General features: G+C 42.2%; 1 protein-coding gene across 2 annotated transcripts in view; it reads right to left on the reverse strand.

Annotated features, from left to right (window-relative positions):
* The window catches only part of SEMA5A (semaphorin 5A), a 620,036-nt gene that overhangs the window by 41,935 nt on the left and 550,130 nt on the right, over positions 1–27,971 (reverse strand). For both annotated transcript variants that reach the window (XM_030551691.1, XM_030551692.1), the window contains exons 16-17: positions 26,880–27,105; positions 12,454–12,672 (exon numbers count right to left, since the gene is read on the reverse strand). In XM_030551691.1, coding sequence (XP_030407551.1) covers positions 12,454–12,672; positions 26,880–27,105 — 445 coding nt within the window. The remainder of the gene's footprint in view (positions 1–12,453; positions 12,673–26,879; positions 27,106–27,971) is intronic.

Consider the following 27,971-nt stretch of genomic DNA (forward strand, 5'->3'; position numbering starts at 1 on the left):
CTGAGGAATGTGCTGCGGCCGTTTCCCGCAGCCCCCATTGGCCTGGAATGACGAACCATGGCCTGTGGGAGTTGCAATTGGACGAACCTGCGGACACTGCAGGTAAGCAAACTGTCCCAGCCTGCCAGTGGATTTCCCTGACAGGCTGCATGCTAAAGGTTGCCGATTCCTGTTGTAGAATATTAATATGAATAATTAAAACTGAACTAGGATTGACAAAATAAATGAACCAAGTACACATTGTGATTTGTTATCCCTGCTTTTTCATTGTGTTTGTTCATTTGGGCCTCAATCCTGCAAAGCACTCAGCAGCTCCTGAGATGTCAGTGGACAATGGCTCAGTGGTAGTGGCCAGTATTTTGGGGGACTTGGGAAGAACCAAAACATCGCTCATTTCTCGCTCTTTCCAGTTCACTCCCTGCCCACTTGTGTGAGGGACTGGTGCCCGCCACACTGTCCCTGATTTCCCCTCTATACATGAAGTGGAGATGAAGGGAAGTGTGCATATGAGGGTGTAGCATGTTATACTCTGCTTAGTGCATACAGAGCTATGTGGACACCAATGGGTATGCCTACACAATGTTTTGGAGTGAGCCTCCCAGCCTGGGTGACAGTCTCAGGCTAGTGAGATTCACACTAACGCTCTAAAAATATCTGTATAGACAGCATTTTGAAGTTGCAGCTCGGGCTGGAGCTCAGGCTCTGAAGCCCATCATTCTCCCTAGGCAGTTGATCCCCCATATCCTGCCTATGCATCGCTTCTGCTTCCAACCCTAAGTGAGGAAGGTGCACCTAAGCATCCCATTAGCATGACGAAAACTGCACTTAGACCGACTTCTCCTCATTAATGATTATTTTTCACCCAGAACCTGTCCCCTTGGAAGGAAATAAGTGCGGGTGCAGGCAGCTTGAAATTTACTAAAATTGATATGGAGAACTGTGTTTAGCATTTAACCTTATTTGCCCCTGTCCATTGTGTCCACTCACTGTACAGTGTGCAAAAACTTGCAAGGTCAAGACCCGAGAGTGAAATTTTAGACACCCACATACTGCTGGAGTAATCAGACTTTATGGAGCTGTCCTGAGAGGAGGGTTAAGGGGAATGAAATTCACTCACCTACCACAATGATACAAAACATGGCTGCACAACAACCCCTCCATAGCCACTATTATAACTGACCCTGTGGAATAGTGGGTGCTGCTGATGGTTCTTTTAGCACCCATCAGCTCTTAACCAGGGGAGGAAGCTCTTAATCAGGAAGACCAGGACTTTAAAAGCCAGCTCCTAAGCGACCAGAGGAACTAGAAACAGGAGTGGTTAACAAGGGACTTTTGCAAGGGAGTTCTCCAGAGGGGCAGAGTGATGGGGGGGCTGCACCACTTGAAATTCCTTAAACTTCTTTAAACTTAAGCCAAAAACACCCCATGAAAAAACACAACAACAACAAAGAAACCAGCTGCAGGAGTAAAAAGAGAATGTAGGCAGAAGTCCAGAAACAGAGTAGGGGCTACCCAGTTTATTGCATCCAATGCAGCATGTATGATTATCTACCCGCCCCACCATAAAATAATTTCTCACGGGCCTGCAAAATCTCTACCTTGAAATTTACCAATGGTAGCTACATAGAATCTTAACCTTGTCCTTCACGCTCTTATGAAACTTCCATTCAAGGCCTTGGCTATCGCCTCTCTTCTCCATATGTCCATGAAGGTAGCTTTCTTAGTTGCAATAACCCTTCTAACAGGTCGTGGAAGGTGGTGAGCATTGCCAGGTGTACCTTGATGGAGCTTAGCGAAAGTCTGTCCTGTTTTAGTTTCAGGAGGTAGTCTAGAATGTTATGGAGGGTCACCATATTGGGCGCTAAGTGATTACGTGAGCACCAGAGGGCGAAACGCTTCCTCTTCTGCAAGTAGGTTTTATGAGTGAAGTTTTTTCTACTGTGCAGGAGGACATGTCGGACTTGCTCGGAACAGGCTAGTTCATGGGTTTGGAACCATCAAGGAACCAGGCTGTGAGATGGAGCTTTTGGAGCTGGGGGTGAAGAACCCGTCCGTTGTCCTGGGAAAGGAGATCTGGCCTGTTGGGGCGATTTGATGTTGATGTTGTATACACCAATTCCGCAGTCGGAAGGCTTCCATGCAAGGGGAATGTGATCGGGCTCCTCCTTGTCTGTTGATGTAGTACATACATGCTATGTTGTCTGTTAAGACCCGAATAGATTTGTTCCTTATGAGGGGAAGAAAGTGAAGGCATGCTCGCCTCACTGCTCTGAGCGCTAAGAGATTTATGTGTAGGTGCATCTCTGATGCAGACCACTGGCCTTGTGCCCTGTGTCCCCTTAGATGTGCTCCCCAACCGATTAGGGAAGCGTCCATGGTGAGCATGAGCATTGGAGATCGTTGCTGGAAGGAAACCCCCATGCAGAGGTTCTCTGGTCTTATCCACCAATGTAGGGAAGCTAGAACATTGAGAGGAGGAGTTAACAGGAGTCCCTAAGGTGTGTCTGTTCGGTCTGAAATTGGAATTGAGCCAGCCCTGAAGACTCTCATGTGTAGCCTGGCATACTGAACCACGAAGTGGTGGTGCCATATGACTAAGGAGCTGTAGACAGTTTCTTGCCTGTGTCCTGGGTACGAATAGAGAGCACTGCTATATGAAGCTGTGTGATGGCAAGGAATCTGTGATATGGGAGCAATGCCCTGCTCTGGTTGAGTTGAGATGAACTCCGATGAACTCGAATCTGATTGTGTAGGTGTCAGGGTGGATTTTTGGATGTTTTATGGAGGCTAGGCCTGTAAAGAGGATGATGGCGAAAAGGTAGCTTGAAGTGCCTTGCCATAGGAGTCGCCACTTGATGAGGCAATCGTCAGGTAGGGGCACAGCGTGTCTATGTGTGCCAGAGGTGAGCCATGACCACGGCTAGAGTCTTGGAAAAAACTCTCGGAGCTATGTAGAGTCCGAAAGGAAGAACTCTATATTGAAAATGGTAGTGACTGATTGTGAATTGTAGGAAGCGTCTGTGAGCTGGATGAACTGATATATGAAAATAAGTGTCCTGTAGTTGAATGCTGTGAACCAGTCCCCTTGATCCAGTGCAGGAAGTATTGTGCTCAGTGAATTTATTGTGCTTATCTTGAATTTTTGTATCCTCACAAATTTGTTCACTCGGCATAGATCTAGTATAGGCCTCCATCCCCTGGTCCTTTTCTGAGTCAGAAAACAATGAATATAGAAACCTTTCCCTTGATGTTGCGTTGGCATAGGTGCCACTGCACCTAGTTGCAGAAGATGAACCACTTCTGTGTGAAGTAAGCGCTTGTGAGAAGGGTCCCTGAAGAGGGACAGGGAAGGGGGAACGGTAGGAGGGTAGGATATAAATGGGATAGAGGAAATGGACTGAATCTTTCAAGGACCCAGCAGTTCTGTGTAGTCTGCTGTCAGGCTGTTGGAAACTGTGAGAGGTGGTGGTTAGGGGCATGTAGCCGGTGGAATCAAGGGTGGTCAGGCAGACCCCTCTACCAATGTTTCAAAATAGTTTATTCCACGATGGACGGAAAGTGGTTATGCCTGAGTTTGATTTTGTCTGCACTTAGGAGGTCTAGTACGATTCCTAGTTGTGTCGTGTGGTCTGGTTGAGGACGATAATACTGTTATGTGCATGGACTTTGATAAGGTTGGTATCGCTATCTCCTGGGGGTACAATGTCGCTCTAGAATCTTTCATGGTGTGAAGTTCATCCGTTTTTTTGGAGAAAAGTTTTGTCCTTATCAAAGGGGAGATCCTCTACTTTGGTCTGCAGTTTTTTAGGGATGCCGGATGCAGAGAGCCATGAAGATCTGAGCATAACCCAGCAGAGCAGTGGTACGGGGTGCTGTGTTCGCCGTGTTTAGAGATGACCTGTAGGGCCATTCTGGAAATCAGCTGGCCCTCAGTCAGGATTGATTTGAAGTCTGCTCTCCTATCCTCTGGAATGTAGAGGGCAAATTCAAAAGTTTATTGTAATTATCAAAGTCGTAGCTGATGAGAAGGGCAGAATAGTGAACTATTCTGAATTGTAGAGTGGATGATGAATAAACCTTGCAACCCAAGATGTCAAGGCATAAGGTCCCGGTCTTGTAGGGTGGGCCGATATTGTGACTGTTTTGTCCTCTGTGCGACTGCATCTGTGACAAGAGAGTTCGGTGGTGGATGAGAAAATAGGAAGTTAGCGTCCTTAGCAAGGACACAGTATTTATGTTCGGCTTTTTTTGCAAGTTGGTACTAAAGAAGCTGGGGTTTACTAGAGTGTCAGCTGGTTCCAGGAGCACTTCGTTTATAGGGAGCATGATCTCTGAGGGCGCAGACGGTTGAAGGATTGTGAGGAGTCTGTGTTGTGTCTCCTGAACCTCTCTTAAGGGGATATCTTGATTGAGTGCCACCCTCCTGAAAAGTTCTTGAAATTGTTTACAGTCATCCACATTCTGTGGAGGCGGAGGGAAGAGGGCTCTGTTCGGGGCTGAGGAAGAGTTAGAGGTCAGTGAGTCAGGATATGGTGCATAGCTCGCAGTCTCAGGAGGGGGCTCAGGCACGCTAGAAGTGGACAGAGCCGGAGATCAAAGCACAGAAGGAGGAGGGTTGGTAGGAGGATGTGGCCCAAGGGTATCACTGAGGCCACGGCATAGGGCAGGAGAACCCAGATGCTGCCCACGGGGGGTTAGGGAGCAAAGTTGGGAAACTGAGGCTGGTGGCCTTGAGCCATGACCTGATGTGAGAGAGGTTCTGGTGGAGGAGGAGAAGCAGGAGGGGAGAACTCCGCCTGCTGCTGTAAATCGAGTTCGCTGTCAGTAAAGGTAGTCAGTTCAGGTGGAGAGAGCGACTGTTCAAAAAAGTGAGGCCTGTGTATCTAGGAGCGGAGAGTTAAGCTCAGGTGGCACTGAGAGGTCACACTGGTGAGAAACTGTTGCTCCTGCTCCCTGGGCTGCGCTGAGCTTGCTCTGTGCTCTAGTGCATTATCTAGGGAAAGTGAAAGTGACAGCAGTACCACGGACCGCTTGGAGGTGCCCTGCAGAGGGTCCGCAGCTGGTGTCCAGGTGGAAGGCAGGCTCGGTGCCAATGTTTTTCTCAGGGCCGAGGAGGAGTGCACTGTTGGCACTACGTCTGTTTTTGGTGCCGAGGAGGAGCTCACCATTGGTACCGCCACCATTTTAGGTGCTGAGGAGGAGCATGCTGTCGGCAACGCATCTGTTTTCGGTGCTGAGGAGGAGCGTGCTGTCAGCACCACATCCGTTTTCGGTGCTGAGGAGCGTGCTGTTGGCACCATGTCCATTTTCGGTGCCGAGGGGATCGGTGCCACGAGAACCTTCCCGGCACTGGAGGTCGGGTCCCTGCCTCTGCGCTCTGTCGGAACAGCGGCTGAGGCAGTAGAAGAGGCTGAGGCACCTGCCTTTGGCGCTGTCAGCACAGAGGACAGGATCTTGCGAGAGATCCACTACCTTTGTTAAAGTCTCTCCTCTGAGACTGTTGTGCTTCTTGCCACCGCTCCAGGAAGGGTGAAGCAATGTTCCCAACTGGTTCAGATCTGGCCGGGGAGCGTGTGGGAGCGGGTTTAACTTTCCCCGTCTCCGAAAGTGGCTGAAGGGATTTTTCCATTAGAAGCATTTTAAGTGGCAGGTCCCTGTCACGCCGAGCCCTAGGCTTGAGGGTGGCACAATGGAGGCACTTTGCGGGTACATGAGTTTCTCCGAGGTACTTCACACAATGTGAGTGCCCATCTGACCATTCCATGGAGTCCTGACAGGAAACGCACTTTTGAATCCTGAAGCACCTGGCATTATGAATTAGAAATGGCAGGGAAGAGTGTCTCAATAGGAGACAAGCCTGAGGCGAATTTTTTTTTTAACTAAGTAACTAACTATGTAACTATACTAAAGGAAGGGAAACAACTGGGATGTAACTAATAACTATTTCTATGTTTTTTGTTACTGTTTCCTATAGAGACCAGGGAAGAAAGGCAGCACTGTCCGGAGTCCTGTCTTCAGCCAGGACGGTTGAGAAGGAACTGAGGAGGGTGTGGGACGCACACACTCAGGAAGATTCCGAGGTGGGAGATACCAACTGAGTGCGTGTGTCCCGATCAGGCACTGCTCCCGAAAATCTCCGATCAACGGCACCGAGACGCACCGTCACCTAGAGTGGAGCACCCACAGGGACAGCACTCTAAGAAGAACAGGTTGTGCTGGTGGGGGAGTGGCACTATAGGTAAAAGAAAGCATAGAATCAAATGAAGTATAAATCTTAAATGAACCAAACTGTACCATAGAATCTCTATGGATAGTAATTCCATGCTCAGATAAAAAGAATATAGCAGTAAAGATATACTACCGACCCACTGAGCAGGATGGTGATAGTGACTGTAAAATACTCAGGGAGATTAGAGAGGATATAAAAATAAAAAACTTAATAATAATGAGGGATTTCAAGAATTCCCATATTGACTGGTTACATATCACCTCGGGACAGGATGCAGAGATAAAGTTTCTTGACATCTTAAACGACTGCTTCTTGGAGCAGCTAGTCCTGCAACCCACAGAGGAGAGGCAATTACTGATTTAGTCCTAAGTGGAGCTCAGGATCAGGTACAAGAGGTGAATATAGCTGGACTGCTTGGTAATAGTGACCATGTCACAACCCAATTGCCCTCTCTCTCAGGTCCCCTGGGGAGGCAGATCAGCATTTTATGTTGCTATTGCAAGGCATTTTGAGAAGGGCTAAAGGTGTGAGTGTGGAGCGGAAGATTCCTTTGCAGGCTGCAGGAGGCCAAAGGGGGAGGGAGGAAGAGAGCAGAGAACGGGTTAACTTGACACTTTAGCTAGCTTAGTCTGAAGATAAGACGCTGGTCTCGGTCCAAGGTCACGACGAGAAATCTGCAGTTGCATTCACATCTTATCAAATCCCGGCCATGAAAAAAAGAGAACTAAGCTGAGCAGGATTGCAAAGAGCGCAAAAACAAGTGAGACAGCAAAGGCTAATGGGTGTGTGTGTGGGGGGGGGGAAATAAGTTTTCGTGTCCCTGAAGCCGGTACGTTTTGGGAAAGCTGAGAAGGACACAGAAAGCTGGTTTGGACTGGAACAAAGAGCACCAGGAGCAAAGGTCCCTGAATGAAACACCCCCAAAAGACTTAAAAACCCTCCCAAGAGCCAAAGCAAGTCGGCAATTACAGCGGACCCCAGATGACCTGTGAACAGGACAAGAACTCCTGTCCACCTTCCCCCTCTTCTTCTTACATTACACCCAGGCTTGGCCATTCTCAGGTAGTGCGGGTGTGAGGATGAAAGTGGGTTAGGGCTTAGGCACTAATGCTTTCTTCCTTCCTCTGAGTGACATCGGGAACCCTCGCCCCAGCACTCTGCACTGTTATTTTATTATTTTATTAATAAAGCTTTAAAATTTAGTCACTTGGTGTGCTCCTCCAGCTCCTCCCCTAAAGATCCTGCAGCCTCAGCCTGATCAACTGACTCCTTGGGCAGATTAGTAAGATAAATGTGTCACAACCATAATATAATTAAATTTAATATCTCTGTGGTGTGGAAAACACCACAGTGGTCCAACATTGTAGAATTTAATTTCAGAAAGGGGGAGATATACAGTAATGAGGAGGTTAGTGTCATAAACAGATAGCTAAGGGTTAATGTCTCTTTCACCTGAAAAAAAAAAGTAACCTGAAGCACCTGACCAGAGGACCAATCAGGAAACCGGATTTTTTCAACTCTGGGTGGAGGGAAGTTTGTGTCTAAGTTCTCTGTCTTCTGCCTGAATCTCTCTCAGCTAGAGAAGGATTTTTCTATTTCCTGCTTTCTAATCTTCTGTTTCCCAGTTGTAAGTACCAAAGATCAGATAGGGGACTTTTATGTTCTTTTGTATTTACATGTCTCTAGTTGCTGGAGTGCTTTGAATTGTATTCTTTTTGAATAAGGCTGTTTATTCAATATTCTTTTAAGCAAATGACCCTGTATTTGTCACCTTAATACAGAGAGACCATTTTTATGTATTTTTCTTTCTTTTATATAAAGCTTTCTTTTAAGACCTGTTGAAGTTTTTCTTTAGTGGGGAACTTCAGGAAATTGAGTCTGCAGCTCACCAGGGAATTGGTGGGAGGAAGAAGTCAGGGGGGAAATCTGGGTGTGTTAGATTTACTAGCCTGACTTTGCATTCCCTCTGGGTGAAGAGGGAAGTGCTTTTGTTTCCAGGACTGGAAATAGAGAGGGTGGACTCCCTCTGTTTAGATTCACGGAGGTTGCTTCTGTGTATCTCTCCAGGAGGACCTGGAGGGGGGAAGGGAAAAGAGTTATTTCCCTTTGTTGTGAGACTCAAGGGATTTGGGTCTTGGGGTCCCCAGGGAAGGTTTTTGTGGGGACTAGAGTGCCCCAAAACACTCTAATTTTTTGGGTGGTGGCAGCAGTACCAGGTCCAAGCTGGTTACTAAGCTTGGAGGTTTTTCATGCTAACCCCCATATTGTGGAAGCTAAGGTCCAAATCTGGGACTAGGTTATTGACAGTTAGTTAAACAGAAATGAAAAGGTACAGTGCCAAAAGTAAAATCTCTGCAAGCTAGAAAAGACACCATAATATAGGCTCAACTTAAATGTATACCACAATCTAAATAACATAGTAAGAGAACCAAAAAAAGAGCCAAAACAACAAAATAAAAAAAGAAAAGCAGTGAGAGGTAAAAAAGGCATCCTTTAAAACGTGGAAGTTAAATCCTAGTGAGGAAAATAGAAAGGAGCATAAACTCTGGAAATGAAGTGTAAAAATATAATTAGGAAGACCAAAAATGAATTTGAAGAACAGCTAGCCCAAGACTCAAAAAGTAATAGCAATTTTTTTTTAAGTACATCAGAAGCAGGAAGTCTGCTAAACAACCAGTGGGACTACTGGACAGTCGAGATGCTAAAGGAGCACTCAAGAACAGTAATGCCATTGCAAAGAAACTAAGTGAATTCTTTGCAGTGGTCTTCATGGTTGAGGATGCGAGGGAGATTCCCAAACCTGAGCCATTCTTTTTAGCTGACAAATGTGAGAAACTGTCCCAGATTGAGGTGTCATTAGAGGAGGTTTTGAAACAAACTGATAAACTAAACAACAATAAGTCACCAGTACCAGATGGTATTCACTGAAGGAACTCAATTGTGAAACTGCAGAACTACTAACTGTAGTCTGTAACCTATCATTTAAAGCAGCTTCTGTACCAAATGACCGGAGGTTAGCTAATGTGACACCAATTTTTAAAAAGGACTCCAGAGGTGACCCCAGCAATTACAGGCCAGTAAGTACTGGGCAAACTGGTTAAAACTATAGTAAATAACAAAATTGTCAGACACATAGATGAACATAATTTGATGGGGAAGAGTAAACATGGTTTTTGTAAAGGGAAATCCTAATGGTGTCCCTAGCCTCTGTTTGCCAGAAGGGGAAGGATCACTTGATGATTACCTGTTCTGTTCATTCCCTCTAGGGCACCTGGCAATGGTCACTGTCAGAAGACAGGATACTGGGCTAGATGGACTGACCCAGTATGGCCGTTCTTATGTTCTTGGACAATACTAAATGCAGAGCTCCCTCTTCTGGCCTGCACCAGCCATATTGGTCACTTCTTCACCTACTTATCCTGGGGACAGCATGAAACTTACCTCCTCCCACTGATGGCTATCATCTCAGACACTCTGCAAAATAGTGACTTTCACTCTGACACATGCATTTGTTGTCTACAAACTAGCTTTCTGTGACTTTCATTAAAAAGCCTCAATAACTTTTTTATAGTTCTCCTATTAAACACTCCCCCTCCCCTTCTGAATGTACAGTCAGGCCCAACTTCTGGATGAACCATATCTTATTATCATTACCCACCCTCCCACGTGTTCAAAGAAAAGAGCAACTATATGTACCTGTTTCTCTTTTCTCCCCTTCAGACTGATCAGATTTGGACCCTTAAATTTATTTTCATTATTGATAAACACCACCTGCTGTGAATCAGCTGTGACGGAGAACCAGAAGGATTTCTCTGAGTCCCATTACATCATTCTCTATCTGCTCCCAAATCACCACACACTTGGATATTTTATTCAAGCTGTGAAGACTTATTCAAATTTAATTTGTGGCCAAGAAGGAAACAAATCACTGAGAAAAGATTAGACATATCAGGACATCAGATTCATCCTTTAGCAGGGCCCCCACAACCCCTTTTCTTCTGTTAGTTCTTGAAAATCATTTTCAAAAGCAGAACTAATGGGGATGCAACAATGGGGATCGTTTGTAACCAGAATGCCAGTTTCAAGTTGTTCCTTATCACTTCATCACTTTTTGTTTTCTGATTTGCTTAGCTGTGTATGCTGGCTCAGTCTTAGATATTAGCACCACTATCATGCTCTGCATATTAATATTATGGAAAACTTGCATTTTCTGCTAACTGTACCAATTTCTACTGAAAATAATTGCAAAATGAATAAATTAAGAAAGTCCCATTTCTGGAAACCTTATAAAATATTTCGCTTTAAAAAAATCTGACCCCAAGTTCTGTTTTAAGGACTAGTAGTGAAGGGGAAACAACAAATCTGGTCCAATTTTACAGGAATATTTTCTCCTGTTATTACTAGATGGTAATGAAACTATGAATCTAGATTGATTTTTGAAGTGTCTGTTTAGCTTTTTCTTTAAATTTAAAACTATAAATAAGCCTGGGACAAGTCTCTACACCCGCTGAGGGCAGGCCCTCAGTTAGTATAAATTCCCATAGCTCTATTGACTTCAGTTGAGCCTGACCATTTACATGAGCTAAGGCTCTGCCTTGTGGTGTCCAACCTTTTCAAATCTTATTTCAAGAAGATTAAGGGTCCACAACCAATATTCTGCCCTGTTTGCTACCTTTACACTGTTCATATAGTGCAAAGGGAGCAGAAACCAGCACCACCAGAAAACAGGTCCCTTGCTGGGGATTCCCTTGGCCTGGGGGAGTCCTCAGTAGAAGCAGCTTAGAGGGGGTGTACACTTCCCTCCTGACAACCTGTGGGGAGGAGAAGTGAATGCGATGCTCCAAGTTCTGGCTATCACCACCTAGTGTACTGATCCCTAGAGAACTGTTGCCAGTTGGCACATAGTAAACATGCCCAAGACTGCCAAAATCTGCACTGGACCTGGGCCACTGAAAATGTCAGCTGTAACCATTTGTTGGCTCTCAGCTCTTGGGCTTCCCTGTGTAGAGATTCAGATTCACCCTCCCTCCAATCTCCTTCAGCCTCAATTCTTCCCCCAACCTGAGGCTAGTGGTTGGAGAGCCTGAGAGACTATTTACTGGGTCAACATTATTCACACATGGAATTCCTTTAGGGTTAAAAGGGGAATAATGCCACAGCCATATCAGGTGTGAATGGAGAAGGCAGGCATGCTGAGCAGCCAGCACTCCCCCTCTTCTCTTCTACATATCCTCCTGATGTGGGGCCCCTTTGCTTGAGAAAGAGAGAGAGAGAAAGAGAGAAGATCAGGGCACAAATAATCTTGCCAAATATAGAAGATATAACAATGATGCACATCTCTATTCACTGTCTGAAAAAATATACATTTGGGTTTTAATATCTTTTTAGTAAACCATTACATAATTTTGAATGAAAAATCTGCTTAAGATTCTTCTAATGAACTCTTTCAAGCATTGCACTATTTACAGAGCACCTGGGACACCATCTCATTCTGTTATCTATCCAGGATCTCACAAGACCTCCCAGGGCCTTGCATTCAAAATCTGTCACAAATTTACTCAAAAGGTTAATAAACCTTACTTTGATAAACCTAAGCTTTGAGTTTGAAAGACAATTCTGAATCAGGGCAGTTTCATGTGATTATCCTTTTCTTTCTCGTGAACATTTCTCACATCTTTAGGGCCAAAGTCTAAGCCAGAGTAAATTAAGAATAGCTATACTACACTGAAATCAGTAAAGATACACTGATTTGCACTAGGTGAGGATCTGTCTCTAGTCTATAACCATTATAAATCTAATTGGCTGCTTGGCTAAATAAATTCTCCCTTTCTGACAGAAAAACAATTTGGTCTGTTGAAACACCTCAGAAATCACATTTCCATATGGTCCCTATATGTTAAAGTGCTCATATCTGACACTGGTGCTGATTGAATGTTAAATGGTCTTTTTGTTATATAAATTACAGTTTTAGGTGCTATGGGCAGTTACCATGGATGCATGTCTTCTGTACCCTTTATATAGCACTGGTTTCAAATCATTGCTGAAGTTTACAGATCAAAAGTTATTTTGTTAAGTTCACTTTGGTAGGGCTAATTTGTTTGTCTGGAAAGGAGCTGAGGAGGAAATTGTTTGAACTATTTTATAATTTTTACTACTGTAAAGTATGGACTTGAAAGTGAACTAAATCATTTCCATAACCCTTACTGATATCTCTCAACTCTTACCTGGACAAGGCAAGATATTGCATTCCTGGTACTCCAGAGATGGGCCCAGACACGGAAGACCCCCATATTTGGGCTCAGGATTGTTGCAGACACGCTTGCGGTTGCGTATACCTCTGCTGCAGTCTCGACTGCACTGAGACCATGGAGTCCATGGTGACCAGGCTCCATTAATTGTATGAGCGGAGTATCGTCCAGAACGCAAGAAATCCCCTGACAGTCCTAAAGAATTAAGATTGAAAGCAGAACATGGGATTAAAGGCTATCACCCTGAAACATACATTTTGTCTTCATATTTAATCTTAATCTTTTAATAAACATTTTTGGTACTGTTCCAGATTTTGCTTTTCATTTGGCTACATAACCCCGTAATTCTATTTCACTACCTTACCTGACAGAAATCCCATAAACCCTCCTATAGTGTCTGCTGCTGCCATTAAGTCACAGTAGAAATGAACCAATAGTGATAACCCTGCTCAAATATTAGAATCAAATAATAATGTAATGAATTTCCATGAAAAAGTCGTATTGTGAGGAAAAGTATTTTCCCCATTTAAAATTACACTTTTCAGACTCTTCTTCACTCAGCTGAAGTGCTAAGATACACCTGAGCATGACAAGTGAACCATTCTCATACAATGAGAATAGTGTGCTTCTTGTTTAAATCAGCTAGCAGGAAAATAATATGTTTCAAACCTTTTCTAAACTTTTTTCCTTGTCTGTTATCTTTCAAAGTGAATTTAGTGCTAAGAAAAGGCGCCAGATTAAACACTGCTGGAGTCTGAAGTCCAGGATTTATTCACAGAAAAGGTACAGTATAAGCAATGGGTGTGGAAGCTTGTTAACAGCAACACTACAAAATATGCCTCAGTCCCCACCTGGAAGAACCACTTCTAAAGGTCATTTTAATGCCATTTTAGGGCTAGATCCTACCTGGGAAGGAACTCCCCCAAAAGTACTCAGCATAGCACTTAACTTCTGATCCTATGAGCTGTAGCAGAACTGCTCAGTGACTGTGTACATCTGCAATGTATGGCGGTGATATCAGCCTCTGACTACATTAGGGGAAATCTTCTGATGTTTCCCAGCATTACTAACATGGATCACCTTTATTAATATTAGCATCAGTGGGAGCCCTACTGTAAATGGATCTTTGACTGCTGCCACCATTTTAAGTACTGGATTGATTAGAACTGCTCTGAGCAGGCTAGATGACACGGTGCTTAAAACAGCTGTAGGAGCTAGGAGCTTGTCTACACTAGGGCTCCCAATATTCCTAACGTAAGTGAAGGTGAACCATATCATCAATACCGGGAAATTTTTGAAAAATGTTCCTAGAGTAGAATGGGCTCTAGATTCGCATTCAGGCTGTAAGCTCACTCTCTTTGGGAGAGTTAAATAGTGTTAAAGTAGTAACAAGTATGTTGAATCAACTAATAAAAATATATTATAAGAGTCACAACTGATATTGAGGAGATGTTGCCCTCTAGTAATCTTAAACTCAAACCATACTAATACAAGTACCCTAAGCAAATGGAATGTAACAAGAATTACATTCACTGTGTCCATCTGGCTTCACTCCAGTCCAGGGCACGAGATCTTTGGCTGCAGTATGAAACGCTGTCCACAGTGGATCATTTGTTAACTGAAACAGTTGTTTTGTACAGTGGAAGCACAAACAGTTCAGTACATTCACAGTGGTCATGCTGAATTATGTTAAAAACACCTGCAATTTTGATGTGTGTCTACACAAATTGCTCTGATATACCAGTTCTGCTGCAATGAACTCCTGGACATGATTAGCTAAAATAGTATTAAAAATACCTATATCCTGTCTCCACCACAGCTTCAAACATTAGTAACACTGTTACACCTGCACTCTACTCAATATAATTACAATAGATGGGATGTTGGATGGGATGGGATCTGAGTTACTGCAGAGAATTCTCTCCTGAGTGCTGGTTGGTGAGTCTTGCCCACATGCTCAGGGTTTAGCTGATCACCATATTTGGGGTCAGGAAGGAATTTTCCTCCGGGGCAGATTGGCAGAAGCCCTGGAGGTTTTTCGCCTTCCTCTGCAGCGTGGGGCATGGGTCACTTGCTGGTGGATTCTCTGCAGCTTGAGGTCTTCAAACCACAATTTGAAGACTTCAATAACTCGGACATAGGTTAGGGGTTTGTTATAGAAGTGGATGGGTAGGGTTCTGTGGCCTGCTTTGTGCAGGAGGTCAGACTAGATGATCACATTGGTCCCTTCTGACCCTAAAGTCTATGAGTCTAATAGCTGAGAACTATTATTTCTCCCCCTGAACCAGCTTCTATTGTGCAAAGATATTATCAACAGATTTTATTAAACCTGACGCAGATTTGAATCTAGAATGGTAGAGAGCATAGAGAAACAGTGTGGAAGTTAAGAATGTTGCTTCAACTCCTAGCTCCATCAGTGACTTTCTTTATGAGGTTGGCCAGCTGAGAAATGCCAGGTTTATACACATGATGAATGGGGCTTAGAAGAGGGTACCACAGCACCTCCCCACACAACACATACTTCAGCCCCTGAATTCCAAATGGTAGCACTTCAACCTAACGGCTTACAGAGGCATAAATCATGGCAGAGCTATTCTGATTTAGATTGTATTGGTCAGTATTTCTCTAGATAAAATGTTGTAGCACTGTATCATTTTACAATAGCATTAGAATGAACTGGAGATCACTCTGGGGGGGGGGGGAATTTTCAGCCTTAAGGGATATGAGTGACCTTATTTCAAATTTTTTCATTAACATATCAGATTTCTTGGAGTAATGCCAGAAAAATTCTTTCAGTGAAATCTCAGAGGAACCTTAGCACCAAAACATAATAATGTACAAAAGAACTGTTTTAGTGGGAAGTTCTTGAAACAGCCAACACTGCCATGTGTCTCATTCTTTCCAAGGTGCTAAAAGAATATGTTACAGTTAGCACTCCGTCTACAGTTTAACAACAACTTATATGGGGATGGGATTCAGAAAGGTATTTAAGTGCCCTACTCATTGATTTCAATGGGAGTCAGGTGCCTAAATCCCTTTGTGAATCTGTCTCATCCATAGCATTCAGTCTTGTGGAGCTTTCCCTTTAGACAAAGGCTACAAATGACAACAACTGACCATGTTACTTTGAATTCTAGACATATAGTATAATATAGAAATATAAGAAAATGAAATTAACTGCAGTGTAAATATTGGCCACTGCTCTATATTTCAATTCAGTTTCCTGCAAACAGTAGGCATTATCTGTCTCCTTGTAAATGTGAACATACAATTTCACAGTGACATTATTAACGGAGTGAAATTTTTCCACAATTCCAGCATATTCCTACTTTTTAGACTCTGCATCTATGTGAGATGCATTACATTCTGGGCACCCATGTGTGACGTTATTGATGTGAACTCTGACAGGATAGATCATTGTTGCAACCAAGGTCCTATAGTTGTACCAAACCTTGTACAAGAAGGTCAGGTAAGGTGTCTATAGAAAGGTTGAAATTGCCTGGTTATAATTATGCTGTCTGTATGTGTGTATGTATGTGTGTATCATTTTTGTATTTGAAGTTACAAATATTGACTATGTACTTATCTGAATGTGTTTGATTCTAAGCAGCCTCAGTAAAGCATTTGGTCAGCTTCTTGAGAAAGGACTATTTTCAGTAAGTGCCCAATTAAGAAACACTTAACTGACAATGGACTTTGGGAGATGCGAATCCACATCTGAGCTTTCCTGGGAACCTTCAAACTAACATGTAAACAATGGTGTCGGCTGGCAAAAAGCTGAATCATTCATGGACGTGTGATCTGCCCAGGTGGCTACAAACTCCCTCTTGTTGCTGCAGCAAAGAATCCTGTGGCACCTTATAGACTAACAGATGTTTTAGAGCATGAGCTTTCGTGGGTGAATACCCACTTCGTCAGATGCATGTAGTGGAAATTTCCAGGGGCAGGTATATATAGGCAGGCAAGCTAGAGATAATGAGGTTAGTTCAATCAGGGAGGATGAGGCCCTGTTCTAGCTGTTGAAGCGTGAAAACCAAGGGAGGAGAAACTGGTTTCGTAGTTGGCAAGCCATTCACAGTCTTTGTTTAATCCTGAGCTGATGGTGTCAAATTTGCAGATGAACTAAAGCTCAGCAGTTTCTCTTTGAAGTCTGGTCCTGAAGTTTTTTTGCTGCAGGATGGCCACCTTAAAGTCTGCTATAGTGTGGCCAGGGAGGTTGAAGTGTTCTCCTACAGGTTTTTGTATATTGCCATTCCTAATATCTGATTTGCGTCCGTTTATCCTTTTCCGTAGCGACTGTCCAGTTTGGCCAATGTACATAGCAGAGGGGAATTGCTGGCATATGGTGGCGTATATTACATTGGTGGACGTGCAGGTGAATGAACCAGTGATGGTGTGGCTGAGCTGGTTAGGTCCTGTGATGGTGTTGCTGGTGTAGATATGTGGGCAGAGTTGGCATCGAGGTTTGTTGCATGGACTGGTTCCTGAGCTAGAGTTACTATGGTGTGCTGGCAGTTACTGGTGAGAATATGTTTCAGGTTGGCAGGTTGCCTGTGGGCGAGCACTGGCCTGCCACCCAAGGCCTGTGAAAGTGTGGGATCATGGTCCAGGATGGGTTGTAGATCCCTGATGATGCGTTGGAAAGGTTTTAGCTGGGGACTGTATGTGATGGCCAGTGGAGTCCTGTCGGTTTCTTTCTTGGATTTGTCTTGCAGTAGGAGGCTTCTGGGTACACGTCTGGCTCTGTTGATCTGTTTGCTTATTTCCTTGTGCGGGTATTGTAGTTTTGAGAATGCTTGGTGAAGATTTTGTAGGTGCTGGTCTCTGTCTGAGGGGTTAGAGCAGATGCAGTTGTACCTCAGTGCTTGGCTATAGACAATGGATCGTGTGATGTGCCCGGGATGGAAGCTGGAGGCATGAAGGTAGGCATAGCGGTAGGTAGGTTTTCAGTAAAGGGTGGTGCTAATGTGAACATCACTTATTTGCACCGTGGTGTCTAGGAAGTAGACCTCCTGTGTAGATTGGTCCAGGCTGAGGTTGATGGTGGAATGGAAGCTGTTGAAATCGTGGTGGAATTTTTCCAGAGTCTCCTTCTCATGGGTCCAGATGATGAAGATGTCATCAATGTAGCGTAGGTAGAGAAGGGGCATGAGTGGATGAGAGCTGAGGAAGCATTGTTCCAGGTTGGCCATAAAAATATTGGCATACTGTGGGGCCATGCGGGTGCCCATAGCGGTGCCACTCATCTGGAGATATATATTGTCATCAAATTTGAAATAGTTGTGTGTGAGGATAAAGGCACAGAGCTCAGCAGCCAGTTGTGCTGTGGCATCATCAGGGATACTGTTCCTGACAGCTTGTATTCCATCTGTGTGTGGGATGTTCTGTTGCTGTAACTTTGCATAGAAGAACAAAGGGGTTTCCACCCACAAGAGTGAAAATATAAAAGGCCCTGGAAGCCTCTCCATTTTCTCTTCAGCTGGCTCAAGAGATGGCCTCTCCACCCTAAAGAGATGCCTGAAAGAACTTGGAACAAAGGACAGTAACTACGGGGGTTTGAGTGATTGCTGGACCCAGGCCATAAACTACAACATTGGTCTGAAAAGGTTGGGCCCAGACTAGGAAGGAGTCTAGTCTGTGAAAGAAGCTTATTAAGACATCTCTGAGGGTGAGATTTATCTGTATTCAGTTTCCTACTGTATTAGGCTTCGACTTGCATGTTTTGTTTTATTTTGCTTGGTAACTTTCTTTGTTCTGATTGTTATTACTTGAAACCACTTAAATCCTACTTTTTTATACTTAATACAATCACGTTTTGCTTATTAATTAACCCAGAGTAAGTAATTAATACCTGGGGGAGCAAACAGCTGTGCATATCTCTCTATCAGTGTTATACAGAGTGGACAATTTATGAGTTTACCCTGTATAAACTATACAGAGTAAAATGGATTTATTTGGGGTATGGATCCCATTGGGAGCTATGTGTCTGGGTGCTAGAGACAGGAGCACTTGCTAAGCTGTTTTCAGTTAAGTCTACAGCTTTGGGGGCATGTGTCAGATACTGGGTCTGTGTTGTAGCAGATTAGCATATCTGGCTCAACAAGACAGGGTTCTGGAGGTCCAAACTCACAGAGAAAATGGGCTCATAGGTAGTCTCAAGACAGCAGGTGACAGTTCCAAGGGGGTCGCTGTGACTGAACCCATCACACCATGGCTCATATTTTTTATAGATTTTAAGGCCAGAAGCGATCATTGTGGTCAGCTAGTCTGACCTCATATATAACACAGACCACAGAATGTCCCTGAATGAATTTGTGTTTGGACTAAAGCATATCTTTTAGAAAAACATCTCATCTTGATTTTAAAATTTCCAGTGATGGAGAATCCACCACTATGCTTGGTAAACTGTTTCAATGGTTAACGACCTTCACTATTCAAATTTATACCTTATTTCTGGTTTGAATTTGTCTAGATTCAGCTTACAGCCACTGGATCTTGTTGTATCTCTGTCCGCTAGCCTGAAGAGTCTATTATCAAATATTTGTTACCTATGTAGGTAATTATAGACACCTTAACCTTCTCTTTGTTAAGATAAATAGACTGAGTTTCTTACTAAAAGGGATGTTTTCTAATCCTTTAATCATGCTCATGGCTCTTTTCTGAACCTTCTCCTATTTATCAACACCCTTTTAGAATTGTGGACATCAGAACCAGACACAGCATTCCAGCAGCGGTTGAACAACTGCCAAATACAGAGGTAACATAACCTCTCTACTCCTACTCAAGATTCCCATTTATGCATCCAAGAATCACATTAGCTTTTTACACCACACCATTGCACTGGGAACTCATGATCAACTGATTATCCATCACAATCCCCAAATCTTTTTCAGAGTCACTGCTCCTCAGGATAGAATCATTGTTCCTTGATGTATACATTTACATTTAGCCATATTAAAATATATATTGTTTGCTTGTGCCCAGTTTATCAAATGATCCAGATCACTCTGAATCAGTGACCTGTCCTCTGTATTATTTACCACTACCCCAGTCTTTGTGTCATCTACAAACTTGATCAGTGATGATGTTATGCTCTCTTCCACATCATTACTAAAAATGTTAAAAGAGCAGAGGGCCAAGAACTGATCCCTGCAGGCCTAACTAGAAACACACCTATTTGATGATCCCTCTCCACTGACAATTACATTTTGAGACCTATCAGTGAGACTGCTTTTAATCCATTTAAATGTGTGCCATGTTAATGTTATATCACTCTAGTTTTTAAATAAAAATGTCGTGCAGTACCGAGACAAATGCATTACAGAAGTCTAAGTCTGTGGCATCAGCACTATTACCTTAATTAATCAAACTTTTAGTCTCATAAAAAAAGATATCAAGTTAGTTTGACTGGATCTATTTTCCAAAAGCCATGTTGATTGGCTTTAAGTATATTACCCTCCTTTAATTCTTCATCAATGGTATCTGTATCAACTGCTCCATTATCTTGCCCAGGATCTATGTCAGGCAGAGAGGCCTATAATTACCCAGGTCATTCCACTGACCTTTTTAAAAAGTGGCACATCATTAACTTTCTTCCAGTCTTCTGGAATTTCCCCAGTGTCCCAACTTTTATTGAAAATAAACATTAATAGTTTGGCCAATTCCTGGATGCAAGTTATCTGGACCTGCTGATTAAAAAGGTCTAACTGTAGCTACTGTTTAACATCATCATGAGTAACTATGGGAATGGAAAGAGTGTCTCATCATAATATGATATGACTACATCATGTTTTTTCCCCAAATATAGACAGAAATATTTATTAAACACTTCTGCCTTTTTTTGCATTATTACTGATAATTCTACCATTTCCATCTAGTAAGGGACCAATATTGTTGTAAGGATTCTTTTTGTTCTTAACACACTTTAAAAAAATGATTTTGTCCTTAACTCTGCTGATTTTACATTTCTTCTTGTATACTTACACTTCCCTTATCAATTTTCTACAATTCCTAAGGTATTACGTGGGCAGTGGCAGAGCTGGGAATAGAAGGGTTCCAGTCCTACTGCATAGGTTACTTTAAAGACCTTTCCTGATATATGAGATACTTGCTTACTTCCTCATGATGAAGAATGGACAAGTGCACACCCAGCCATCTCAGGAGGGAAGAGTGAGCTGGCTGACAAACTCCTGAAGATGAAACAGGATAGGATGGAGACCATAGCTTCTCTGAAAGACAACTGTATGTAAAGAGGGACATGGGCATTCTGAGATGATGGTGATGTTATTAACTTTGGGGAACTATTAGCTTTCAATGCATTCTTTGAAATTATACAAGAAATGTAAATCGCTACCTTCTGAACATTACAAGAAATGTAATCTAGAGCAAATGATTGGATGAGAAATATAACTCGTAGCAGAAGCTCAAAAATAGTACTAATTTTCACTCTTACAGCATCTTCCATTTTAGGATCTGCTTGTGCATTACACGCAATAATTTAGCCTTACAACACCTCTGTGAAATAGGCAAGTATTATCTCCATTTCACTGTCAGAAAAACTGAGGCAAAGAGAGTGACTCACCCAGGTCACCCAAGATGTCTACAACAAAATCAGCAACAGAATCTAGGACCCCTGTCACCCTATCCTGTACCTATCAAGACCTTCCTTCTTCCTGTGTGTATTGGTTACTGTTTCCATGACACGACTATGCAAATACGTAAGAACAAACTCAATAACATAGATCAATGCACAATTCTTAGCAGTATAAATCTATAGTAGGTATAAAAGTACAGTCTCAACCCACCCACCCCAGTATTGGGAATTTAAACTGTTATTTCTTTGATCTTTTTTGTCCCTAGAAGGGAATGATTTGATGATGATGAAAGGAGGATACTAGTTCTTCTAGTAGGAGATATGACAGAAGTAACTGCTTCCACTAATACTTTTAGAAATTTTTATGGTTTTGGATAAACAAACTTGAAAGGTCTTTGCAAATGAGTGCAATGAGAAGTCACTGCAAATGGATGCAATAAATGCATTGAATCAAAAACTTTTATTCATTGCAATGAGAAACGATGAACTGGAGCTCAAACTCCAGTATTCTGCACCATTTCTAAATTACAGTATGTGATGATTTTAAAGCACAGTAGGAAACAACAACAAAACAGGCAAAACCTATGTTTCAGGTCTACCATTCTCTGCAGATATCTCCAAAGTGAAAGACTGAAAGTAGACATACTTTATTAACCACACAATCATTATTTTCTAACCTACTGTCAAGAAAATCCTTCAAAGTGCAACAGTGTATGTCTTTTTTCTATGGTTAATTTCTGCTTGGATGTAAGTAATTAAAATGCATTAAGAACATCATCAAACTCACCCTTTCCCACCTATAGTCATCTGAGCAAGTTGAAAATGCTACTCCCCAGGACCATGTTAATCAGTTAGGTGTGAACTTCACAGCCCAAGTAGGCTTATTTAAACCATAATATGCAAGGCAAATATTAAAGCAATTTTAAGATTACATATGTAATGACAAATTAGGTAAAGTGCAATAAGGAAATGTTAACATTATTATGAATACCTTATTTTTATTTCTCTTTTTTCTGTTTAAAAAAATAACCATAAAGTTCCACTAATATTTTGGGCAGAGGGTATTTATTATATAAAAGTCAAACAATCACAGCTTTAAAAAGTCATTTTCTTCTTATCATGATGCAACATAGCTTAGCCTTGATGAGACAGCCAAAGAGATAACATTTCATCTTTTATTCCTCTTGGCAGTAGGACATTCTCACATTCAGACTTCAGTTAAAAATAAAAAAAGTGTTGATATCCTCTGGCACTCTTCTATGACTAATACTATTATTTAATCAGTCTCTCCTCGTGAGAGACAAGGTCTAAATTAGTATTAAGGCTGAATTATATCTTTCCTTTAGAATTAATGATTTTTTTGAGGTTAGGGTTAAAGCAAGCAGTAGCAGGCTTCCAGGGATGTTTGTTCATGTATCTTTAGAAATATTAACACATTTGAGGGATATAAAAAATTAAATGTTTCCCAGAGACTCTGTTACTGAAATAACTGACTTCTTTGTTTCCAGTAATTTTCACCCTAATTTTATGCAATGATTCTACATAACGGGTGTTGCTAAGAAGCATTATATAGATAATCACAAGAGAGCAATATCAACAATTCTCCCTTCATTAGTACACACAAATTGAAGGAACAGACAAAGGTGATGTAATTTCCAGGCACTGACAGTGAATGACTGTACTGCCAGAAGTTGCATGAAAGAACTGTATATCTATCTACAGATCTCTCTTCGTTTCCTTATAGTGCATAGCACTGTGGAAAATTAAAGAGCCCAAAGGTGGAGAATAAAGAGTTGTTTTTGTCTCAGACTCATCAGTACAGAAAAGCTTGTACGTTGTGTGTGGGATTTTTGTTTGGCTGGTTAACAACATTGATACTGGAGGAAGGGTTTACGGAAAAGGTGTGTTTTACCCTGGTTACTGAATATTAAGATTGGGTTCAGTTTGGTCTCTTCTGGCAAGATGTTCCTTAGCTGGGGTCGTGTTGCCAAAAATGTTCTGCTTGCAGCACACTAGGGATTACAGGAAATGGTGATTACTGGTAGTGGTAAGAGAGTCTCTGATGTAACTATGTATCCATTAGGTATCTTTTAAGTTATAGCCAGGACTTTGAACTCTCCTCTGAAGTGAATGAAAAATTAGACAAGCTAGTAAAAGCGGGTGAAATGTGTTGTAGCAGCCATTGTTGCTAATGAGGTGTGACTGGCATGCTGTACCAGCATCTATCTTTTTGTAGTCGTTATGTCCACCCTCAGGTAGAGTGAGTTGCCACAGTTCAATCTGGAAGTGATGAAAAGCATGGATCACAGTGGCTAGGGTCCCATCAACATCTCCTGGTTAGGTGAAGGTGAAATATGGTGTTTCTTGCCATTAGTCCAGATGCTGTGAGGAGACTAGCGAAACCTCAAGGTTCCTCACCACCCTGACAGCTGTTTGATGCTCTTCATAGGTCCAAGCACATTGGTAAATTCCTCAGAGTGCTCCTCCCCATCTTAACTAACTCTTCCATCTTCCCTGGATTGTGCTTGAAACAAACATTTTTCATTCACCTGTTGATTTCTTCCAAGTGTTGGGAAATACTGGGGATGGTTTTAAAAGGAGATGTACAGCTAAGTGCCCACCTCATATCAGTCCCCTTAGTCTGTGGTATACCATAGTCTGTCAGGATGGTCTCATGCAGATGGTGAAGAAGAACAGAGAGTATTGGGCTTGGAGGACAATGCAGGATAGGACTTGGATGATAAAGACTAAGTTATGCTATCTGTGTTATGTCTGGTATGAATAAGCAGATCCAACATAGTACTATTCAATTTAATCTCATGAGATCTCACATGTGGCATCAACAATGAATGATTAACATCGTTGAAGGCTGCAGAGTTATCTAGCAGTTTCAGCACAAAGACTTGTGTATTTGTCTTGGGACCGGAAAAGGTGATAGCTGTATCAGCGTCAGCAGAGCCATTTCTCTGCTGTATGCTGGTCTAAAACCTGTGATGAAAACTGCATGCTGGCATAGGACAGATGCTGCGAGAGCTAGGATGCAAGAGAGAGCTGGAGACCAGGTGATAACTGATGGTGGCATTAAGGACATTATTCAGGGTCAATTGGACTTCTTTGGTCTTTAGGGTTTTTTTTAGGTAATCTGACATCTTGCCTTCTTTCAAGGACGCAAAGATGATCTCGGTTATCAAAGAAGCCAGGTGCTCTTAGTTAGGCTTCCCCAGAGGTTTCAAAGGTCTACCATTGGTTTAGCTGTCTGAACAAAGGATTGGGAACTAGGAACTCCAGACCCAAGTGCTCATCTCAGCACAGACACTTACTCTTTTGTGACCTTGCATGAGTCATCAAACTTCATGATGCCTAAACTGTTCAAAAGTGACAAGGTAGGTGAGGTAAAATCTTTTATTGGACCAGCTTCTGTTGGTGGAATGGACAAGCTTTTGAGTTTCAGAGAGCACTTCCTCGGGCCTGGAGAAGATACACAGAGTGTCCAATCTAAATAAAAGGTGGGACAGATTGTTAGCATAAGGGGTGTATGAGTGCTGTAGAAGATCTTTTAAAATGAAGTGGGCAATTAAGGGTTAGAGGACAGTAGGGTGTGTTACAAATTGTATAAATATCTTCTGTCTGTGTGTTCCATTCTATGCATCTGAAGAAGTGAGCTGTAGCTCATGAAAGCATATGCTGAAATAAATTTGTTAGTCTCTAAGGTGCCACAAGTACTCCTGTTCTTTTTGCGGATACAGACTGACACGGCTGCTACTCTGAAACCTTACAAATTGTTGTAATGAGCTCTGAGGACCCCAAACTTTCCACCAACAGAAGTTGATTAAAAAAAAAGATATTACCTTACCTACACTATCTGTCTCATATCCTGTGACCAACAGTTATAAAAACACTGCAATCAATTATTTAATGCAGATAATACTTTTTTACCTACTGTAGTTATTAATGCTTATTTATCTTACAAGGGTATTGTAATAATCGAATTGTTATACCATTTTGAAGATGTAAAAGGCTATGTAAGTGGAAAGTATTCTTATAAGTACTAATAAATAATAATGAAATTAAGAATCTCATAACTAATCATTTAAAATTAGGGTTGACGTCACCTGAATATCAGTGAACAATAAATATATTTTTGTATATTGTTTATTCATAACTAAGCGCTACTGGTAAGCATAAAAATAATTTAGTATGAATTAATTCTGTATGTAAAATGCATCTATAGCTAAAATAACATTGGAAGAGGTCATTTTTCCTTTGTAGTAGGAAACAGAACTTTAAATCCTGGTGATACCTCAATACTATAAAACATTAATAACAGAAGTAATCCACTTCATAAATTATCTTTTTAGTTAATTGTCATAAGCATGCAGCCAGCTATTGCTCTTTAATTATTCAGTAAAAAGCTCTATTCATCATCAGTGTTATAGTCTAACCAAATATTTATAAAATAAAAGCAGAATTTGTCAGAATTTCTCCCAAAAAAGGACAGCAGAAGGAAAGAGATGACAGAGCAATCTCAAAAATTATTCTACAATTTAATGGCTCTCTCTCTGATGAGTTAATTATTAGAAAGAATATCTGACAAACACCACCAAGTCCTACAGCCAGAGGTAAAAAATACTGGGTTATCATGAAATATTAAGCCAGTCCTGAAGAAATAGAAACTAATTTACCTGCTGTGACCAATTGCTTTCTTTTCGTTAACATTTCTGAAATGAGCTGGACAAATTTATGAGTGAGATTGTACGATGGTGTTGTTTGTGACAGTAGGTGGAAGGGCCAAAAGACGTGGAGCCCACTTCTGGTTTATGTCCTATGTTCCTAAAACCTCATGCTTCAGGGCTTCAGCCAACTACTTGCAGGTGCCAGGAAGGGATCACCTGCAAAATGTATTCTGAACTTTTTTCTTTTAAAATCTCCTTCCTCTGAAGCATGAGTATGGTCACAGCTGGAGATGGGACATTGGGCGGGGTGGGCTGGAACTCTGAGGTGACACTGAGCATTCTCGCTCACAAGTGTTTGGCTGTCTGATTTTTGGCCAGGTGATCAGGGTCTATCTTATTGTCCTATCTGGGGTTAGCAAGGAATTTTCCCCCAGGTAAGATCTGCAGTGACATTAGGGGGAGGGGAGAGAGGGGAGGAGGATGCATTGAACTTCTGAGTATATCTCACTTAATCATATCCCTGCCTTTGTGGGGCTCTGTGCACAAGGGCATCTTGATTTCTCCTATTCTCTCCCTGTGGCACATAATAGTCTAGTCTCCAGCAGGCTGTAATACTTTGGTCTAATTTCAGTTGTTGGGTTTACTGTATAGATACTGGGTAGTGCAGAGATGGTGACCTCTGACATACAAGAGGTCAGACTAGATGATCCAGTGGTCCCTTCTGGCCGTAAACTCTGTAACATTATGAAAAACACCAGCAAGATAAAAAGCTTCACTCTGTCATGAAAATGAAACTACAGCCATCGCTCTAGCATGTTCATAGATTCCAAGACCAGAAGTGAACAGTGTGATCATCTTGTGTGACCTCCTATAAAACACAAGCCATAGGATTACTCTGAATTAATTCCTATTTGAACTAAAGCATATCTCTAAAAAATCCTATGTAATCTGGACTGAAAAATTACCAGTGATGGAGAATTCACCACAACACTGTTCCAATTCCTGATTAATCTCACTGTTAAAAACACACACCTTAATTCCACTCTGAATTTGTTTAGCTTCAACTTCCAGCCACTTGATTGTGTGATACCATTGTCTGCTAGGTGCTATTATTCACTTGCACTATCTCTACTTACCATCTGTTGAGCATCCGCTGGTACCATCACTGGAACAGTAACGCATTTCAATCCTTTGTCTTCCAACCTCTAGCAAATTTGGGTCAGGCAAGCGTGCCTTACAAGTGTATCGGAATCGTTGTTCATAGTGGCCACCACTATCTGAGATATTGACCGGAGTCCAGGGAGTCCAGGGGGTGGTCTTTTTGAGCTCTGGACAGGAATTGGTGTTACAAGGTTGATATTCCTAGAAGAAAATTATCAATTGTTTGTATTTACAGTATGGTACAGAGTAAACAACCATCTCCTTCTCCTCCAATCTTCATCCCTGCCAATGGATTTTTTCATAGATTCATAGATTCTAGGGTCAGAAGGGACCAATGTGATCATCTAGTCCAACCCCCTCAAAGCAGGCCACAGAACCCTATCCATCCACTTCTATAACAAACCCCTAACCTATGCCTGAGTTACTGAAGTCTTCAAATTGTGGTTTGAAGACCTCAAGCTGCAGAGAATCCACCAGCAAGTGACCCATGCCCCACGCTGCAGGGGACGGCGAAAAACCTCCAGGGCCTCTGCCAATCTGCCCTGGAGGAAAATTCCCTCCCGACCCCATATATGGCGATCAGCTAAACCCTGAGCATGTGGTCAAGACTCATCAGCCACCATTCAGAAAAGAATTATCTGCAGTAACTCAGATCCCATCCCATCCAACATCCCATCACCAACCACTGGGCATACTTATCTGGCGATAATCAAAGATCAGTTGCCAAAATTAGGCTTTCCCATCATACCATCCTTTCCATAAACTTATCAAGCTTAATCTTAAAGCCAGATATGTCTTTTGCCCCCACTACTCCCCTTGGAAGGCTGTTCGAGAACTTCACTCCTCTAATGGTTAGAAATCTTCATCTAATTTCAAGTCTGAACTTCCTAGTGTCCAGTTTACACCCATTCGTTCTTGTATCTACGTTGGTACTAAGCTTAAATAATTCCTCTCTCTCCCTAATATTAATCCCTCTGATATATTTATAAAGAGTAAGCATATCCCCCCTCAGCCTTCTTTTGGCTAGACTAAACAAGCCAAGCTCTTTGAGTCTCCTTTCATATGAC

The sequence above is a fragment of the Gopherus evgoodei genome, chromosome 2 (assembly GCF_007399415.2).
Source record: "Gopherus evgoodei ecotype Sinaloan lineage chromosome 2, rGopEvg1_v1.p, whole genome shotgun sequence".
Taxonomy (NCBI): Eukaryota; Metazoa; Chordata; order Testudines; family Testudinidae; genus Gopherus; species Gopherus evgoodei.